Source organism: Cavia porcellus, unplaced genomic scaffold (assembly GCF_034190915.1).
Source record: "Cavia porcellus strain 051 isolate PalLab524CR breed Dunkin Hartley unplaced genomic scaffold, mCavPor4.1 scaffold_24, whole genome shotgun sequence".
Lineage (NCBI taxonomy): Eukaryota > Metazoa > Chordata > Mammalia > Rodentia > Caviidae > Cavia > Cavia porcellus.
In genome coordinates, this window is record NW_026947507.1 from 46,901,109 (window position 1) to 46,920,840 (window position 19,732).

The 19,732-nt window shown below is 49.6% G+C and overlaps 1 protein-coding gene across 2 annotated transcripts in view; it reads left to right on the forward strand.

Moving 5' to 3' along the window:
• Csmd1 (CUB and Sushi multiple domains 1) overlaps window positions 1-19,732 on the forward strand; it is a 1,477,900-nt gene that overhangs the window by 1,421,222 nt on the left and 36,946 nt on the right. For both annotated transcript variants that reach the window (XM_063234987.1, XM_063234988.1), the window contains exons 51-54: window positions 2,860-3,054; window positions 8,410-8,583; window positions 15,781-15,954; window positions 17,193-17,366. In XM_063234987.1, the coding sequence (XP_063091057.1) occupies window positions 2,860-3,054; window positions 8,410-8,583; window positions 15,781-15,954; window positions 17,193-17,366 (717 nt within the window). The remainder of the gene's footprint in view (window positions 1-2,859; window positions 3,055-8,409; window positions 8,584-15,780; window positions 15,955-17,192; window positions 17,367-19,732) is intronic.

The following is a 19,732-nucleotide window of genomic DNA, read 5'->3' on the forward strand; positions in this document are numbered from 1 at the left end:
CTGAATCATCATGGATCTGTGTCACTGGTGCTTTTATCTTAAAAGTATGCACATCCTGGATTGCTGCCCACACCTGGATTTTCTCCACTCAGTCATCAGAATCAAGAGGGAAACTGAATCTCCAAGCCACACACCCCAAGCTTGGAAGTTAATGCTCCTAAAGAGGGGTTGGCTGTGGGAATTATTGGACAGGACACAGGGACATAACCCATAGCAAGATTTGAATACTTCCGCACTACAATATTTACCCCAGCCAGGCTGCAGGTGATTTGCTTCTCACCTTGAAATAAGAGAAAGAGGAGGAAAAGACAAGGAAGAAGGACCCTTTGCTGTTCCAGTGGGAATCTTTCATTTTGGGGGAGGGGGGTCTTTTTGAGATTGAGTCTCACTATGCAATTCAGGCTGGCCTTGGGCTCACTTTGTAGCACAGGCAGGTTTCAAACTAGCAATGATCTTCCTGCCTCAGCTTCCCGAGTGCTGGGATCACAGGAGTGTGTCACCATGCCCAGCTACAGTGGGAATCTTAGGAGCAGCTCTGACCCTCTGTCCTCTGCTGGTCAGGCTGTTCACTGGGCACCCAGCACTGGGCTGGCAAGGGGGGACCTCTGTTTCCCACCTCCTGTCTTGAGTCTCAGCACAAGGACAGTGGAAATCACCTCGTCAGCCACAACCCCATGTGCGGCAGTCTTTAGCCTTAGATGAAGTCTTCTTCTTTTCCTGTCTGCTTCACATCTTGTCCTCGTGGCTGACCCACACTGTGGCGAGTAGCAGGATCCTGTTCTTTGGGGGATGAACAATGCTTCACAAGCCGCAGGAAATGAGAGCGGGTCCTCCCTGTGGACTGCTGGCTCACCCACCAGGGACCACGCCCCTGTCGCCACAGTCCCTCACATGGTCTGGGTTTGCACCCTCAGGACTTCACCACTGTATTACACCATGGATCTTCCCAAAAGGATGTAGGTGTGGTGCTCTCTCCCCCGCTGGTCAGAGTGAGAAGACTGAAACTACAGTGTTTACCCGCCTCTGAAATCTCCACTCTTCCATAGGCTAAGAGCAGTGCTGGCATCACTGTGCTGCCTGAGCAGATCTGTCTGTCTGTCTCTCTCTCTCTCTGAATCTCCCCTACACTGTGTTCCCTGCTGTACGGGTTGCTTGCGTATTTGCTGATGTCCATGGCATCACAGAACATTCTGTCTTGGATGGGGCAGAAAGATTTCATTTGCTACAGGATTATTATAGTTATTTGATTACTTGTTTCTGTCTCTGCTTTGGTACCATGTTTATCAATGGAACATCAAGAGGTGAACAATGCTGAGTATGTCCTTGGTTTCAGGCATCCACTAGGGCTGGAGATTCTCTCCTTGGAGTGAGGAGGGACCCCTGCACTTCCCATCCCTGCACACGTGCTTCTCTCTGCGGGGTCTCTCTGCATTTTGTGCTGCAGTAGTATTTCCTATGCATGATATTTTTCAAAATTTTACACATCTGTGCACCCTTATTTAAGTGTAAATGTGATCTGTACCTCGTCAGATGTTACATTCAAGAAAAACTGTGAAAAGATACAATGCTTACTAAAAAGAGCTTACAGCCTAATGGACAGAGATGCAACAAAGTTGAATAAGATGACTAAAAAGCAAGGCAAATCTCATTTTCATGAAGAAAGAGGTAACAAAGGAGAGTTTGAGATTTTCCCTACGCACAGTGCTGGCTCCAGGGCACCTTTGTACTCACTGTATGAGCTGAAGCTGAGTCCTTGGCAAAAACAAAGATGAAAAAGAGAGTAAGTAACTGAAACTCCCAAGTCCGTTCTGGAAGCACGCATTTTGTTGAAATGAAATGCTTTTGTCTCGAAACACACACTGGGATTCTAATGGAGTAACAGAGTTAGAAGACTGAGAGCTTCTGAGAAAAGACAATCTTGGTGCAAATTCTGAAAGTGTGCTGCTGGCCAGAGAGAGGTTTAATTTATTTTGGTAGGTAAAACAGTTGAATACCCACAAAACAAATAATTACTTTATCTAAAAATACCTAAATGGAATAAGTGTGAGAATTTTAATTACCATTTGCTGAAGTTTTAAACAAATGGATTTTACTATTGTTGTAGTGCCAAAAGCCTTCTTTTTAAATGTATGTGCATTCAGGACTGCTAAATTACTGGGAGGGGCTGGCTGAGACTTTCGTATCACACTAGGTTTTAACTCCTGCAATCCACCCTCAGTCTTGCCGTGCTTTCAGAGTAGCACATGCTCACCATACCACTAGGTTGCACAGACTTTAAAGAATCCATGAATCACGTGGCCGCAGGAGTGGCAGGGTGGCCTCGCACCTCTGTGTCTAAGCAAGCTGCTGCTTTTGCCACCCCTGTGCCTGGCACCCACGGCTCTGTGCAGCAGCTGCTGCCTCCAGGTCTTTTCCTGAGATCTCAGTAGGCTACATCCGGTCAGGCAGGAAGATTAGCTCTGTAACAAAAGTGACTGCATCTCTGTCTGTGCTTGTGAGTCACTGACGTGCAGATGGGCACTGTGTGTGTGTGTGTGTGTGTGTGTGTGTGTGTGTGTGTGTGTGTGATGGGCTCTGGTTTATGGAAATTAATCTACAAACTGGATTTCAGTCACTGCTCCCAGGCTATCAGGAGCTGAAAACAGTGTACACTCCTGATGGAGTTTCACCCCTGCCCCAAAAGCGGCCCACCTTGGTGTGCACCCTCATGTGCAGCAGTCGCCTTCAAGGCCACCTCGCCCTCAACAGTGGTCACTGACTGCATCTTACCTGTGGGCAGCAGAAGGACCCCTACACCCCCATGTGGGATCCCTGACCGCACATATGCAGAGTACAGCTGATGGCCCTCTTCCTTTCCAGCGGTGCTGTGCCCCAGCATCGAGGCGCAGCTGTCTGAACACATCCTCTGGAGGCTGGTGTCCGGGTCACTGAATGAGTATGGGGCCCAGGTCCTGCTGAGCTGCAGCCCTGGCTACTACTTAGAGGGCCGCAGGCTGCTCCAGTGCCAAGCCAACGGGACCTGGAACACGGGAGACGAGAGGCCTCGCTGCAGAGGTAAGTGGGGCTGCCCAGGAGTCCCAACCCTGGGGTCAGGACCCGCTGTAGGCCTCACTGCCTCCTGGGGGTTTGGACAGACCAGGCATAGTCTGCTGCTCCTAGCTGGGGTGGGCGGCATCCTGGGTGCACAACCCTCACAGTGAAAGCTTTGTGTCCCCGTTAGTGATCATATTTTATAAACTTAAGCTATAAGGATGTTTCACATCAGCTCAGGGATGAATAAGAGTGCATGTTCAAAACACTACCTACGCTCCCCTGCAGAAGTTCTCGTTAGGGTCTGGGGTCGAGGTTCCTGCTGAGTACTCTGTGCTCTCTCCAGGGCTGACTTGAAGAGGGGGCTTGTCATTCTCTCCAGCGAGATACAAACAGTTCAGTCCACACTCGAGTGTCCTGATGAATGAGTCCATAGGGAGTAGGACAGCGCGGGTGCTGCTGGAGCACTGTCTGCGTCAGGCATCTCTCACACGTGATCCTTAGTTGATTATAAGCAGTAAATTACCATGCACAGAAATGGGTCCTGGACCAGTGTGAAGTTTGTAAAATACACAGTTTAGTAAGAAAAACCAAGAGTGAAACAGTAAGTAAAGAAGAGCTGACACATGTGCACCCAAGAAGGTAACTTCAACCCGACCCTCTGATGTGTTTGGGACTCCTGCTCCTCGTGAAGACAGATGTCCCGTGCACACTTGACCCTGTCTGACTGACCCAGTGTGGCATTAAGGTTCTCTGAGGCGCCCAGGCAGGGCCTACTTAGAGACCAGGGTGTCTCTCTGGTATGGCTTCCCTCAAAGTCCCAATGCTGACACTGCCAATTTATTTCTCTTCCTATTGAATTTTTTTTAAATATCCCAACAAAAGGGCTTGTTGCATCCTGTTTTGCAGTTTGGAAGTTCAGATGTCCCAGTGAGCCCAGGTGACGCCCACAGTCCCGGGGCCGCTCCCACCCGCAGTTCCTGCCTCGTGCTGGTCTGTGCAGTGACCCGGGCCCAGGGTCCGGCACCTGCAGGGAGCGAGGCTGGCATGTTGGATGCATGCAGCAGCCCCCTCAGGCCTGCAGGGCAATGCTGTGGGCCCTGAAAGGTGTCAGAGACTCAGAGAGAAATAAACTGGGTGCTGCTCAGTTCCTTCAGAACAGGAAGGCTGGGATCTGGGCACTGGGTCTCAGAGTCCTGAGCACCAAGAGTCCAAGGAGAGGCCCTGCATGGGTGGGCACAGCAGCTTGCATGCTGGGATGGACTCTAATGTTTACTTCTGCTGATGCCAGCATCACCACGGGTCTCTCATGGCTGCCTCCAGTTCAGTATCTACTGTTACTATTTTTATTTATTTAGGACAAATATTGAGTTCCTCAGGCTCATAATCCTATACGTTCTCAAAAATCAACTGAAAATATCAGAAACACACAGAGTCAAAATAATGTTTGAGATGCTATCTAACCTCAAAACATTAAGTAGTCTTACCTGGTGGTTCACACATATTACTCCATGACTCCAGAAGGCTGAGAAAGGAGGGTTGAAATTTCAATCCCTGCCTGGGGAACTTCATAACCCGCAAAAACCCTGTCTCAAAACAAAACTGTCTTAGCAGGCTGGGGATGTAGCTCCATAGAAGGCCCTGAGTTCAGTTCTCCAGTAACACAAAAAACCAAAACTAAACAAATAAGCAGGTAAATAAAACCAGAAAACAAATATAAAATGTAAAATGAAAAATAATTTTACAATCTTAAGATGATGTTATTTTCTAGGACAGTCAAGGAAAAGCCCAAGAAACAGGCTGTTTCATTTTGCTGTAACTCTTTCCTCGCATTTCATGCTCGAATTCCCTTCCTTCTCTTGCCCCCCTTTGCAGACAGGCACACGGCAGAGCACCAAGTGAAGTCCTCTGATAATGCACCGCATGACTCAGCAGATCCACAGAAACCCCAGGGAGCCCACTGCCTCCTAATTTCTAAGTGAAATGAAATGACCTGTGTCTGGCCATGGCCTGTGGTGGGCTCACTGCTGGTTGGCACAGCAGTCTACCAGGCAGAGCGAGGGAGTCACCTGGAGACCTCGAGGTGTCTGTGTGTGGCTCCCAGACGGCCTTGCAGAGACATCCAGGGACTCAGTGCTCCTGGGCACTTTTGCTGAGGGGTTGGGGTTTCCTGTGTTGCTGCTCGCTGCCTACCCCGGCACTTCCCTGCTACATTCACCCCTACAGAGGCCAGCAGCCGCCCCCTTCACAGAGAGCCAGCCCTCCCCCACCCTAGGATATCCCTGTGAGCACACAGCAGGCTGCCTTCTCCAACGGAGGGAGCAGACACCTTGGTCTCACCCCAAGCTGCTGGCTGTGCAGCCCAAAACCCAGGCCACGGTAAAAGAATGGACGTTCAGCATGGAGCTGAGCCTTTCCAGATCAAAATTATCGTGAAATAGCAAGCCATTGCTTTACTGTTTGACTCAGGGTTTATATTTTAAAAGTAAAAATGCATTTTTTGCAGAACTCCATGATCAGAAAAGATCATTTTTTCATTTTAAATTTTATAGGCACACACAGGTATGACAAGCTCCATTGAAATTTTCTCAGCTACACAAAGTGTTACCTAAATTGTGGAATAGGCATCTCTCCCTAACTGCTAATTTAAGAGTTTTCTAAAAGGAGTCCTTGGTCAAACTGCAGAGCAAAGAGAGCAGGCTGGATGTTGGTAGCTTCTTGTCTGATAGTGGCCTCTAACCTGGACTCATCACCAAACACCGCAGCACCCATGCCGCCTCCTGCATCATAGCCCTGTACCAGAGTGCCCAGGCAGCTCCACCTGGCCTGGCCTTACACTGAATCTCACTCCTGATATCCTCACAAGAAAAAAGCCCAGCTGACATCCAGTGTTCTGTGATGGCTCACTGTCCAGAGACTCCTGGTTTCAGCTTCCAACAGTTTTGCACAGACCAGGGTGTTCTTTTGATGCACGTTGAAGGCCGAATGCAGCTATGGACACAGACCTCACAGTGGTTCCAGACTCTGGTCTCTATGGCCCCCATGTTAATCATAGGCTCCCACAGAGGATGGCTGTAGTGTCTGCATTGCTGACCCCCCGGGAAGGAAAAACTGAGAGGCCCCAGCGCAGACTCTCTCAAGCAGATTTCAGCCAGGGTGAAAGCTCAGAGCTACATCGAGGAGGAGGAGAAGGAGGAGGAGAAAGAGGAGAAGAACCCTCCTCATGCTGTGCGGCAGAGGCTCCATCCCAGGGAGGGAAAGGGAGTACAGAGCCTGAGCAGGATCCCAGTGTTACAATCCTGTCACCTGCAGTCTCCCCAGGAGCGCGGAGGGAGCCCTGCAGATGGTGAGCACCCCTGCATTCTTAATGGCAGGAAGAACACACTCAGTGAATTCACTGCTGGAAACCTGTGAGCGGAAAATAGCATGGAGATCAGACCTCTGCTTGCGCTTGACAAGGGTCCTTCTCGCCACCAGCGAGCTCTCCTTCCTTAAACCGGGCCTGCCTGAATCATGGCTTCCCCATCCCCCCTAACAAACTGGGTTTTCTCCTATAGGAAACTCTGGGTCTGAGTCTCTTATCCAGCTGCTGAGAAGCCAGATGTCCTCCATTATTTCTTTGCAGTTGAGTAAACCTGATTAGAGGATGGTCTTAAAGCAGCTTCAGCATCAAGAAGGCTGCAGAGAGGCACAGGCCCTCTGGCTGGTCCAGCACTGGAGACCTGGAGATGCACTCACCCTGTGTGGCTCCTGAACACATTTCCAATGGGTGCTACAGTTCAAAACATGACTCAGTCACTTAAATGGCTAAAAATGGTTGCTAAACATCATCATTCACAGCGACAGTCATGCTGTGACTGGGAAAAGGTATAGAGAAAAGTGCACAGCAGACTGTATAAACCATGTCAGCATGCTTGGTGCAGGAGCCACACCCACGGATCACCACACACACAGGCTGTGGGGCCCCAAGCTGGTCACGCTGCAGGCTTCTCAGCCCATGGTGTGCTCCCGGATCCCTTGTACCATGCCAGAACTGACCAGCCATTCTAAGTCCAGCAAGGCTCACATCTTAGAGGACGGGTGGCTCCACCAAAAGGGGTGGCCTTAGGAGTGTGTGCACTGAGGTTTTCCTTGCTTGAGTTATCTGGGAGGGTTGGCACACTCTGGGTCCCGGTGTGGCATGACCCCATCACTGGCCCTTGCTGACCTGGATGTGTGCCAGCCGTGGATTTGCACGATGATCTCACCTTCCCCCACCTGGCAGGGGCAGCTTCCACCCTCCCAGGGCTGCAGTCTCGTCTCGGGAGACGTGCAGAGCCGGCATGGAGCCTGGGTCACCATGATTATTGATATGATGACTGTAAATCATGTGGATGTATCTAGCTGTGGCATTTCATTATGGAGGAAATACTCAGCCTCTGTTTGTCACTGTGCTTTACTGCCTGTGACACCTGATTCTGAGCACAAGCCGGGACTCAGGGCTGAGTGCCCTGCCCCGCCCAGCATCACACATGTTCTGACCCCTCAGCCACAGTGCTTCCTGGGACAAGCTGTTCTTAAGGGCAGGTGTCCACCTGAGCTTCCAGTGGTCAGCCAGCCTGATGATGTGAAGTCTTTGTCCTCCCAGAGGTTGTTGGTCCTTCTGCGCTGAAGTGTTCATGGGTTTGAAGCACGGAGGTGTGCGTGGTGTCAGACCACTTCTAAAGTGTCTCCCCAGTGCAGTGGCTTTGTGGGTGACAGTGGACACACTTCAGTGCTGTGTGGGGACATCAGATATGGTCACATTGGGACTCACAGTCACCCTACCCATGATCATAGTAGGTACCGTTTGTGTACAACCCAAACAAGTTTCTGAGGCTTCGTGCCTTTGTGCTTGTCATTCACTGGGGCTCACAATGCCCACAAATCAGGAAACACAAACATCAAATCTTTGGTATCCAAAGCGCTGAATTTTCATGCCACACTTCCTACCCTCACCCACCTGAATGACAAAGATGGTTAGCATTCCCAGGTTCCTGACAGGCTGCTGTAAGAGCCCTGAGCAGTGATGTTGCTCTTAAGATTGGTGATGGGTGAACAGGTGGCCCCACCTTGTCTAACAGGTGTGTTTGCAGACTGCAGTTTTTATTAAGAAACTGCCCATGAGGGGGAGAAAGGAGCAGTAGATAAGCACGAGGATGTAGAATATTTTGGAATCCACTTGTGATATTCTGGTTTTCATGTTACGGACTAAGGAAAAATTAGCTTTCGATGATGCCCCTCACACCACCCCTAGCAGGGCTCCATGCTCCATGCCGTAAGGAGCACTAACTAACCCTCAAAACTTTCTGCCCTGTTCTAAGCATGAGAGCCTGAAGCAATGTCCCTTCTTCCCTCCAGTGATCTCATGTGGCAGCCTGTCCTTTCCCCCGAACGGTAACAAGATCGGCACTCTGACGGTGTTCGGGGCCACCGCCATCTTCACCTGCAACACGGGCTACACCCTGGTGGGCTCGCACGTGCGCGAGTGCTTGGCCAACGGCCTCTGGAGCGGCTCTGAGACAAGATGTCTGGGTAAGTCCAGTCATGGAGCTCTTGTTGCCTGCACAGAGCCCTGGAAGATTCCTGATGGATCTAGAAGGACATCAGTTTTAACCCGAGCAATAAGGGGTGGTCTTGTGTTGCTTTGTGTGACATAAAAACTGTTCTCTAAAAGACTGAAAATGTAACTAGAGTCAAAACTGTGGCGATGTTGGAAAGCATAAGTGTGAATGTCAGAAGAATTACGGGAGATAGAGCTTCTGCAAAAGAAAGGGGGAGCAGGGAAGGAAGGGAAGGGGAAGAAGAATCCAGCGGTGTCCTGTTCATATACCAAATACCCACCGTGAAAGTGGTCATTATGAATCACAAACACGACTAATAAACTTTTAAAAATTGTCAAGAAGTTGAACAACATTAACTGAAATCTAAGTAAGTGGAGGGAATTATTTAAAAAATATATATCTGTAGTAATCTGCCTTTCCCCCAAAGATTAAAATATACTGCATATTAACGTCTGATAAGTTGTGGGCATTTCCACTGCCTGGTGTTCTGCATAAATGCACGGAGACTGCGGAGTGGGCCTCTGGAAGGACAGTGGTGGTTCCCCTATAGGTGCAAGGTCACTGAAACACCTGGACCACCTGTGTCTCTCTGAACCTCTTCTGTGGTCGGTGGCACTGGTGAGTCTAGGCTTCTGAATCTTCTTGGGACAGGATTGCTTCAGGATTAGGAAACCTGGAATATTAAATTATTTTAAGTGGGTGAAATTTAAAGAAAAAAAAATTCAAGCTGTGACCGCAGAGAAATCAGCCATCAGAGAAAGTGCTCCCCTTCCCCGTGCAGTGTCCCACTGACTGGGAATTGCCACAGTTCTTACATGAGTGCTGCCTAAGCGATCTTTGTGTCTGTTTTACCTTTCCATTGTCAGAGGTACTTAATGAATTACAGTTATTAACATGATAGTTACGTAATGCAGATATAGGTATTGCAGCTCATCGGCAGCGTAGTCATTTCGGCCTCCAGTAGGCTGAGGCCCCACTGGAAGGAGTGTTTCCTCCTGTGGTCACCATGGAGTTCCTGAAATTTCCTAGCTGTTCCATGAAGCTGGTGGCCACTGAGCAGCACCTTCCTGTGGGCTGCTGTGAGGTGGCTAGTCCTTCTCTGTCACCTCAGCACTAAGGTGACAGAAACACACATGTGTCTGATAGCAATCTAGGGCTATACATCAGTAAGTGGCATTTGATTACTCTAACCCATACAGTGGTGGTGTTCCTGACTTTATCTTACCATAGGCAGCAAAAGACACAGATGAGGCTGGAATGCAGCCTGGAGTTTGCCCTCAGGGTCAGCCCAAGTCTTCTGGGTCCCTCATAAACCTTTACCTACTTTGCGTGGCTCTTCTGAAGTGGCAGGGGTGGCAGTGGGAAGGTAAGGTGTGCATGAAGATTCGCCTCCTGCAGAGGCCCAGGCCCCAGCGTCAGCGGGCTGCAAAGCATCAGAGAAACTTTGGGGAGATGACTTGCTCCGAAATGGATCTATTTCCTCAGAAGGGGTCAAACTGCAGATGAGGAAGGAAGAAGTTCCAGATTATAGTGTCAAATACAGCATTGTAGAAATTAGATGCAGCGTAAATTAAAACCAAAATCAGGGGATACACAACATATCTACAAGGAAAAAGAATTAGGAGAGGCTCATTCTATGTAAGAGTGCACACCAATGGGTAAATAAGGGGATACATTTAGGGTACAGAATTTGAGAGTCAGGATAGGTTCATGACCACATCTGAGACTGACAGGGTTGAGATTCGTAGTTCATTTTGCCCAGGATAAAGCAAGTGTCTCTAGCAGAGCACATAGTGGGCACCTCCACAATCCAAACTGACCCACGCCTTTTTGGGAGACGAGGTGTATGAGAGATTCCATTTACTGATGAGTTAAAATATATGAGACATTTTTAATTTTATTAGAATATGGGGTAAATGCTTATTACCCCTATTTACAGATGCAAAAAACCTTAGAGAACTGGATTTGCACAACTTAATGAGGTTAAGAGATGCCAAAAGCAGCTCTTAAAGTTAGATGGTGATCACAGAGCCAAAACTTCTGAGCCTTTGGTCAATGACTGCAACTCCTGAGTCCCTTTGGTGGCCCTTTCTGAGTCCTGTCTGGCAGGAGGAGGGTGTCAAGGCAGATGCCCTCTGGAGCTAATTCCTCCCAAGGAGGAGTGATTTACTGCTAACTAGAAGTGAGCTAAGCCCTCTCACCCATCTGACTTCACAGCCTTAGATACAAGGAAAGACTGACACCTTCTGCCTCATACTGCATTGCTCCCCATGCTTAAGTGCTGCTGCTTATCAACCTTGCCATTATTTTTCTTCCCTTTCATAACTTGTAAATTGACTAACACTTGCCCATTCCCACTGCTATGATCTTCTTAAAACTCTTCTTTGCTTTTAGCAAGGTGAGTGACCTTGGTTAAACTTCAAGATTACCTGGACCTGGCAGATGTGACCAAGATGTCATGACAGGAAATGTCATGACAATTGAGACATTTGGTGACGATTTTTTAAATTCTGAAAACAATCTATATAATTTCATGGCTTCAAATATAAATTTCCTAGAGGCTGGGGATTTAGCTCAGTGGTGTAGGTGCCTGCCTGGCAAGCAGGAGGTCATGAGTTCAATCCCTGGACCAAAAAAAAAAAAAAAAAAAAAAAAGAAATCTATATCTATATATAAATTTCCCCACCCAACAAAACAAGATAACAGCCTAAAATCATAATTGAAAAACAAATCATTCCAGTGAGGAACATGTGGGGAATTCCAACTGACACCGTTGCATGGAGGTTCCCCAGGAAACTCAACTTCCCAGCAAAGTAACTCTCCTTGAGTACATACAACAGAAGGAAACACAGCTTTAAGAGCAGTGTCTTAACAGACAAAACACCATGAGTAGGATCCAATGAAGAAAGCCAGGAACCATAAAAATGCTGTGTAAATTGCATCTGAAACACAAACCACCTTCACTCACTGGAGTTGGTCTTGAAATAATGGACCACAAAAGCAAGAAATGTTGAAAGCTCGGCTGCTTCTTAGCTCTGCCTTTGATGTCAAAAGAATTACTAGGCGAGACAGAGGTTAGATTTGCCTTTCTCCCAGAGCTGGAATCCCAGGAAAGACAAGAGGTCTTTGAACAGGAGCTTCAGTTTCCACTGGAAGCAGGTCTCCTGGCCAGGACTCCTGCTGAGCAACATGGGGGCTCAGAGGGATCCAACATCATTTCAGTGTCTTTGTGAGATGTGATTGAAAGGAAGAACTCTGGGAAGGAACAGGGTCCCGTGCTCCACACAATGAGAAGTCAGCTACCCAAACTTGGGGATTCTTTTGATGATAGTAGAGCAGAGTCAAAATACCCTTTCTAGTTACTAGAGATTCCCACTCAGGAAGAGCCAGTGTGGTTTCATAGCGTAACATGGTAAAGCATTTCATTGTCTGTCTGACAGATATTATTAATTAGCAAGGAGCTAAGAAATACTCTAGAAATGGCGCTGATGGTATAAATTTTATGTATATCTTTCATTAGAGCATGATAATGATACTAATAGAAGGACTGAAAATAATATTAAATGACAAATTCAGAAATTCTTAAATTTTAATGGTAAATTAAATACATAAGCAAATAATAAAAATAATATAAAATTCCCCTTAAGATAAAAAATAAAATAATTCCAAGTTTTTATAATAAAGAGAAAATTATGAAATCACAGTGCACAAGCCAATAACTTGGGTGTTTTGGCTTAGATCCAGCTCTCTTGTGAAAATTCTGCTTTGAGACACCCCTGTGTGCCTCAGAATGCCACATGCATGTGATACGGGCTGATTTACAGCACAAATGTGTAGCCCAGTATTCGGTCATTGCACATTAATGGCTAAGCACATGAGTGGACAGTGCTGTCCCAAGATGAGTCCTGTGGATTCCATGGTAGGAGAGCTGCATCTAAAGACAGGGAGGTTAATTTCCTGCCACACGCTGAAGATCAAGTCTCCTTGGTGCTGGAGGTCCCCCACAGGAACTCTATTCGGGAACTGTGACAGAGGACCAGATGAGTGTGTAAGTAACGACATGGACAGTCCCGGCAGCGGTGCACATGTCTTCCCTGCACCTTCTTAGCAGCTCTGCACCATGCTGAGCCTGGGTTCTCCTTGCCACTTGTGGAAGGGTCTTCTGGAGTCCTCAGAATCACCGAGGGCTTGTCCTGGTTTACTGTCTACACCGCATAGCACCTCAGAGCTCTGTTGGCTGGAGGATGTTGCCCCACCTGTCACAGCCCCTCACTCCCCAGGGAGGCTCTGGGGCCCATCCCCGTTTTCCCTGTGTTGTCCTCTTGCCTCACCAGAGTGGGAGCCCAGGACCTGCAGAGAGGTGGAAGGTTCGTGATCCAGGCCCCCTGTTATAGACCTTGAACTAGAAGATGGGCAGGGTGGGGGCTCTGGTCGTGCAGGAGGGGAGCCGGATCCTGGCAGGAAACGCGCCTAGTACTGGGGCTGCCTGAGCTGGGTGAGGTGATGGCTCAGTCCTGTCCTTGTCGGAAGGTGAAGCTGTGCCTGGAAATCTTTCTAACAGAGATGATGGACAGAGAAGGTGAATTACAGTGCTGTCTGCTGAGTTTAAAGCAAAGCAAAACAGCAAAACATTTATAAACATTGTATTTTAAATAGATGTTTCTAAAGACACATTCACCCATCATGGAGAAAACCTACCTTAGGAAGCTTTCTGGTCAGGAAGGGTGGACAGAGCTCCCTCTGGGATTTGTTGGGGCTACGTACCCAGGGTAGACTCGGACTGAGTTCTGAAGGACTTGTGACTTCCACCAGGCAGAGAAGACAGCAAAGAAAGCCCAGGCAGGGGCCACGTGTGTCCAGGTAGGAGGTGGAAAGGATGATACAATGGGAACACAAGGAACAAGGCAGCTGGGAGACCGAGGCCCCACCCACCGTGCAGAGTGCAGCGCTGGTTTGCACTTTACATTGAACGCGTCTTAAGAAAACAGCTGCTGTCCGAGGGCCTCCTAGGAGTGATAAGCACAATTCCTGGAAGAGAAATTAGGTCCTTGGTGGAGACCCTGCGCTCACCCTCAGCAGCCTCCATCTCTGCAGTGCCAGACAGGAAAGCCCAGAGTCGACCTCTTGGAGAGAAGAGGAGCCTTGTGCATCAGTGCACTGTGGTGTTAATATTCACAGATCCGGAGATTCGAATAGATCCTGCATGTTTAATGCCAGCCCTAGCTTTTCTGCGTGTGTGCACGTGTGCGCCTAATCTGTCTGTCATTTTGTGACCATTTATTAATACTCAGAAAAAGTCTGTAAATTGGCTTTGGTCTTCACTGTCCAAATAAGCCTGATTTCACCGAAGACACTGACCAGACAAGCTGGTCAGCAGGTGTATCACTGGGCTAACTCTCCCAAGGTGTGGGATATTTGTAATGCCTCGTATTTCATTGTCAGTGAAAAGCACAATAATCACAAAGCAAATAATAAGGTTGAATATTTGTTTTATAGATTTTCTAAAAATGGATTCACTTCTAATCCCAATACCAATATTTAATATTTGTACGGTGCAAACAGGCATGTTGAGAAGGTGACCCCAGAACAGGCCAGGAAGGCTAGATGCTGTGATAGCAATGCCCTGTGGAGGGGGCAGTTCATATGGCTCCTGTGAAGGACAGTCATACCTGGTGGAGGCCTCAGTCCTGTCCTCAGCACTGGTGAATGGGGACCTCACTCTGGTACACGGAATCTCTGTAGCAAGTGGAGATTTATTAAATTCCAAATCAGAAATCATTTTAAATTCCTGCAGACTGCAGACAGTCATCCCTGAATCTTGTAGAGAATGGGCCAGACCCTAAGTCAGGGATGGTCAAGTCCCTTGGGCAACATGGTGCAGAGTTTGCTAGTGCTCCCCACACCAGCTTGGATCTGCCAGCCCTAGGGGATGTGTAATTCTCCGTGTGACGCAGATCTGCGTGCCCAATGGCTGCACTGCACCACGCAGGAAACAGCAGCCAAGGGAAGAGTGTGTGGGTTTCCAGTAGGGACCCTGTGTGAGGAACAGTTTCCAGCCTTTCCTGGGAAGCGTGGAGTTGCAGATGCTGAACCTGCAGTTTACAGGGCTGCTGCCCTTGGCTCGGGCTCCAGCCTGCCCCGCCTGCTTTGAGGGGTTCCCTGCCTGTATTTGCCATGAGGTCCCCATGAATCCACTGAGCTATTGTAACCCTAACCCTGTCTTACCTCTCTTTTTCCGGTGAGGTGGGAGAACATACTCACTGCCTCTGGAACCTTGGTGCCGAGTCCTCAAGAGGCAGTGCTGGGGACCCTTCTCCCTACACGTTGCTGCCCAAGCCAGGCTTGCTTTAGCACCTGGGCCACCGAGCTCTGATCGCCAGGCACCCAGGAACGTACCCCACAGTCCATGCACTTTCCCAGTGCAGGTGGAGGAAGTAGCTAGGGAAGCCATGGTAGACCTCAGCATGCTGGCTGCCCAGTGGCCACCCGTCCAGGACAAGCACCAGGCGGGGGATGACTGGGAGCTCAGGCCTGGCACCTTCCTGTGCTCCTCAGTCCAAACCCACACACGACACAGATCTCTTAGTACCACTTGCCTTCCCAATTCTATTGATGTGATAAGATGCCTTTCCACTTACTGAGAAAGAAAAAAGAGCAACAAAGAAAGTGGAGGAAGCTAAAAGGAGCGAAGACAAGGAGGAGCAGTGCAGAGGAGAGGAGGGGAGGTGGAAGGGAGAGAGGTAGTGGGGAGAGGCGCACCCTGCCGGACTGAGGGTCTCTGCGGGATCCTGTGCTGCCTGGCCCTCGGCGCTCTTCCTCCTCCTCCTCTCGCCTGACCTCTTCCTTTTCCTGTCCCTCTTCCTCTTCCTCGGACCCTTCCTCTCATCTCCCTCTTTCCCCCTCAGCTTAGCAGCCTTGACTCTCATGTGCAAATAGAACCACACAAATACATAGAATACCAATAGGAGGAACAGTTAAGTGCTAAAAGGAACAAACTAGGAACAAAAACTATAAAATCTGAGTTTATTTGGGGTAAGGGAGGACAGCTCCAATGAGCTGTTGATTGCCACTGCTGATGACTGGCAGGACACGTTAACTATGTCTTGGTCTTTCATAAAGGATGTGTTCACCTCTAGCATCTTTCCTTTTGGTTTCACCCCGTCCTTAGCTGGCCACTGCGGCTCCCCAGACCCCATCGTGAATGGCCACATCAGCGGGGACGGCTTCAGCTACAGGGACACGGTGGTCTACCAGTGCAATCCCGGCTTCCGGCTAGTGGGGACTTCCGTCAGGATCTGCCTGCAGGACCACAAATGGTCTGGGCAGACCCCCGTCTGTGTCCGTGAGTACTGCGTTGGCCAGCTGTCCTCATCTTTCCCGTGTGTGGCAGCCGCGCACAAGTGTGCCCATGGCTCTGAGCAGGAGAGCTGTGCTCCCCTCTGCTGTCTCTGAGAGTAGGTGGGACCCCAGGCTGCTGCCCAGTCCATCCCCTCCCCACTCTGGCTCCTTCCACTGCCTCCCCAGCCCCTGCCCAGGCTGAACCCGCTCAGCAGCTCCTGCCAGCGGCCTCAGCCTGAGAGTGTCACACACTCACTCCTTGTCACTGCCCTGAGCACAGGAGGCTGCCCTGTTCTCCTCTTCTGCTTGCCACTTTCAGTTGTCACCACCTGGAAACAGAGAGTCCCTTGAGTGAAAGAGGGGAAGTTGCACATGGTGACTCTTCTCAAAATCCATGGCTCGAATTGAATGTTGGCTGCTGGTTTTAGAATGCATGTACTCCTCTTCTTATGGCAAAATTCACCTTAAATCAATTGCCCTTCTCAGGTGTGCTTTCCTTCCCCTGAATGAAATGAAAGTGCCCTGGCATCCTTGGTGACAGGCATTGTCCAGGACAATGCTGTGGCCACGCACAGGTCCAGAGATAAGAGTTTTGCTTAGAAGAAGAAAGATGTTGACAAGAGAAGTGGGGAGGAAGACACCAGTTTTGTGGCTGTAATGTGTGTCTTTTCCAAGGGCCAGTGAGGAGACTTCTGAGCTACGTGGGACCATTGCCCACAGTGTGGTGTGATGATGGCCCACCACGCTCAAAGGCAATAAGCACCGTCAGGGAAAATAGGGTCCAAGTGGGCAGCTGTCTTGCTAGTTTCATGAGGTTTGCAGTGAGACCGGAGTAATTTTTGCTTTAACAATTAAAACTTCGAGAAAATCCCATAATGTTTCAAAACAAAGTTTCACAAAATCTGCAGGCATTTCCTGGGAGGAAATTTAGAGCCAAGATTTCCCGGAAGGCTGGGAACCAGACAGGGTCCTCAGCGCTCCACCTGAAGCACTTGGAATTCTGTCCTGACCCGGAGAAGCCAAGCTCCCTGGAGGCCTGCAGTGTGTCTGGCGGGGTAGCTCCTCCCCCACTCGTGATGGAAGTGGGGTTTCAGCCTACACTCTGTCCCCTGTCCCTTTCCACCAGCACGACCACCTGTCACTGTCACTGCGGGCTGAGCCAAAGCTTGAAACTGTGTCCTGCACCCTGGTGCGTTTGTTCTCAGGATCACCAGGGGACCATAATGACCTGTTTCTCCACAGCAATCACCTGTGGACACCCTGGAAACCCTGCCCATGGGGTCACCAATGGCAGTGAGTTCAACCTGAACGACCTGGTGAACTTCACCTGCGACACGGGCTACCTGCTGCAGGGTTCCTCACGCGCCCAGTGCCGGAGCAACGGGCAGTGGAGCAGCCCCCTGCCCACCTGCAGAGGTAGGTGGCCCTGGAAGCCAGCCCCTGCTCGAGGGGCTGAGGAGCTATATGGCTCCCGTCTCTGGGTTAGAGACGGCCGCTTCCGCCTAGCGCAGGATCCATGGCTGTCCCAGTGAGGTGTGAGAGAGTTCTGAGGACAGCCCCGTGTCTCAGGGCCTCTGCCTGTCTTGCGGCCAGAGTCTTGGTCGTCCCCTGCCAGGACCACCATCTTCCCCTCCTGGACGCTCAGCCCACCATGCACAGCTGGCGCTTTCTGCTCTTATATGTTCTGTGCTGTGAGTGTATTAATCAGGATTTCCTTGCTTTTCATCTCATTTATTTATTTTTGATTTCTTTATTTAAAATTCTCATATTGATTTGAGCTAAAACTGGAGTTTCCAAGGGAGTTCTGTTTTAGATTTTGTGTCCATGGTGATGTTCATTAGTAATATTTAAGATTCTGCCTCAGTTCCTTGTCTCTGCTGAGGGCGTAGCACGGAACAAGGTCTCCTCCATGGGTCATTGTGGCCTCAGGTCCTCAGGAACTGTGTTTGCTCTGGAAGGGCCCAGGGATGGCTGGGGACACAGTAGGAGAGTGGGAATCCATGGCGTTGCACCAGTGGCCACCCCACTGTGGAGTTCTGGTCCAGTCTGAATGGAAGTATTTGGCTTCTACTCAAGACCACACAAACCTAATTCCACTTCCAGCTAAGATACTCGTGTCAGGACCATATCCAGGGTGGCAGCTAGGGCCCAGGGACGCTCAGCTGGCCCTGCCCAAAAAGCCCATTGCTGAAGACCACAAGCAAGGGATGAGGCTGCTCTGCTTCCCTTCCTGAGAGGCGCAGTCCTGAAATTGGATGACCTTCTTCCAGATGAGTCTCCTCTCCCAGGAGCCTCATGCCATGGTCAGGCCAAGCTGCATGGTGCTGGACAGGAGATTCACATTGAGAGACAACTTCTGTCCCTTCTCAGTCCACACGTTTGTGCATCCCCTGCAGCCTCACTTCCCCAGGGACAGCCCTCAGTGACACACAGGAGATGGGTACCAGGACACAGGCAGGCTTTGACCTGCACACCCAGGCCGGCCTCATGGCTCTGTACACAGCACACGGCAGGGCGGCTCTGTCTGGGGCCAGGTCCTCCTGCCGGCCCCACCCCTGGTCCTTGGCCCCCTCTTCCCCTCAGTACCTGGACCTGTGCCTTAGTACCTATGGCAGCACACAGCACTCGGTCCCTCATCACACACTACATCTCCCTAGAGAGAGTCTGCCCTGGAGGGCTGGCAGGGCCTGGTGCAGTCCATGGTCTCATATTCTTCTTAAATAGGAGCTAAACATAAGTTACTTTTTATGGGGCTGGGTATTTAGCTCAGTGGCATAAGTGCTTTCCTAGCAAGCGTAGGTTCAATCCCCGGAGCCAAAAAAAAGACAAAAAGTAAAGCTACATTTTCACATGGTGGATAGCTCAACTATCTGTTAATGTGAAGGACTTACAAAATGTGACGGCTGCAAATATTATTACCAGAATAAAATGCCATGGATTCTTTTCCCATTAAGATTTTCACCTTTGACACATGAATGGTTAAGTCTGTCACAGAAGTTTTTACCTTAGTATAATTACGTATTTGTGTGCGGCTTTGGTGAATAACAGAGCGATTCTTCATGTCCCTTCTCCAGAGCCACCAGTGGTGGCATCTCGTGACATTGGGCACACTAACAACCTCACGTTGGTGCAGAGGGGATCAGAGTGCAAGTCACAGAGTCCTCAGGTCACCACACTGACGTCCACGCCCCTCGCCCCTAGTTCCTGTAAACCACTGTCCTGTCTCTGTTTCCATGGTCTCCTTGTGCTGAGACTGGGGCCCTCATTGCATGGCCTTTTGGGGCTGCCTTTTGCACTCACCCTATGCCCCAGGAAGTTGTCACAGTGTTGTTTCTTCAGTAGCTCTTGTCTGTGTCTTGTGGAGCAGCCTAGATGGCAGGATGGACTGATTTACCTAGGTGTCATCAACCACATCGTGTCAGTTCCTTGCCGTCTCAGGGTGGCCCAGACAGGTTTCTAAGGGAATGCAGAAAACCTAGAGAATAATTTCTGGGTCATAGGGGATTTGCAAGATTAGTTACACAAGAAACTGCCATGCTGTTTTTCAGAGCAGCTCCTCCGAAACATGCATATACAGTCCAGTTTGCCCTTGTCCCCCCTCAGGGACCCTCAGGGTCCCCTGTGCTATTGCAGCTGCTCTGCAGACCCATGCTGATTTCTCCTTAAAGCTCACTTGCAATATCCCAATGGCTAAGGATGCTCTGCTGCTTGTCCTATGAGTCTCTGCCATCTGTGCACCCTCTTCAGTGATGCAGCTCTTCATGTCCCTGACCTACATTCTC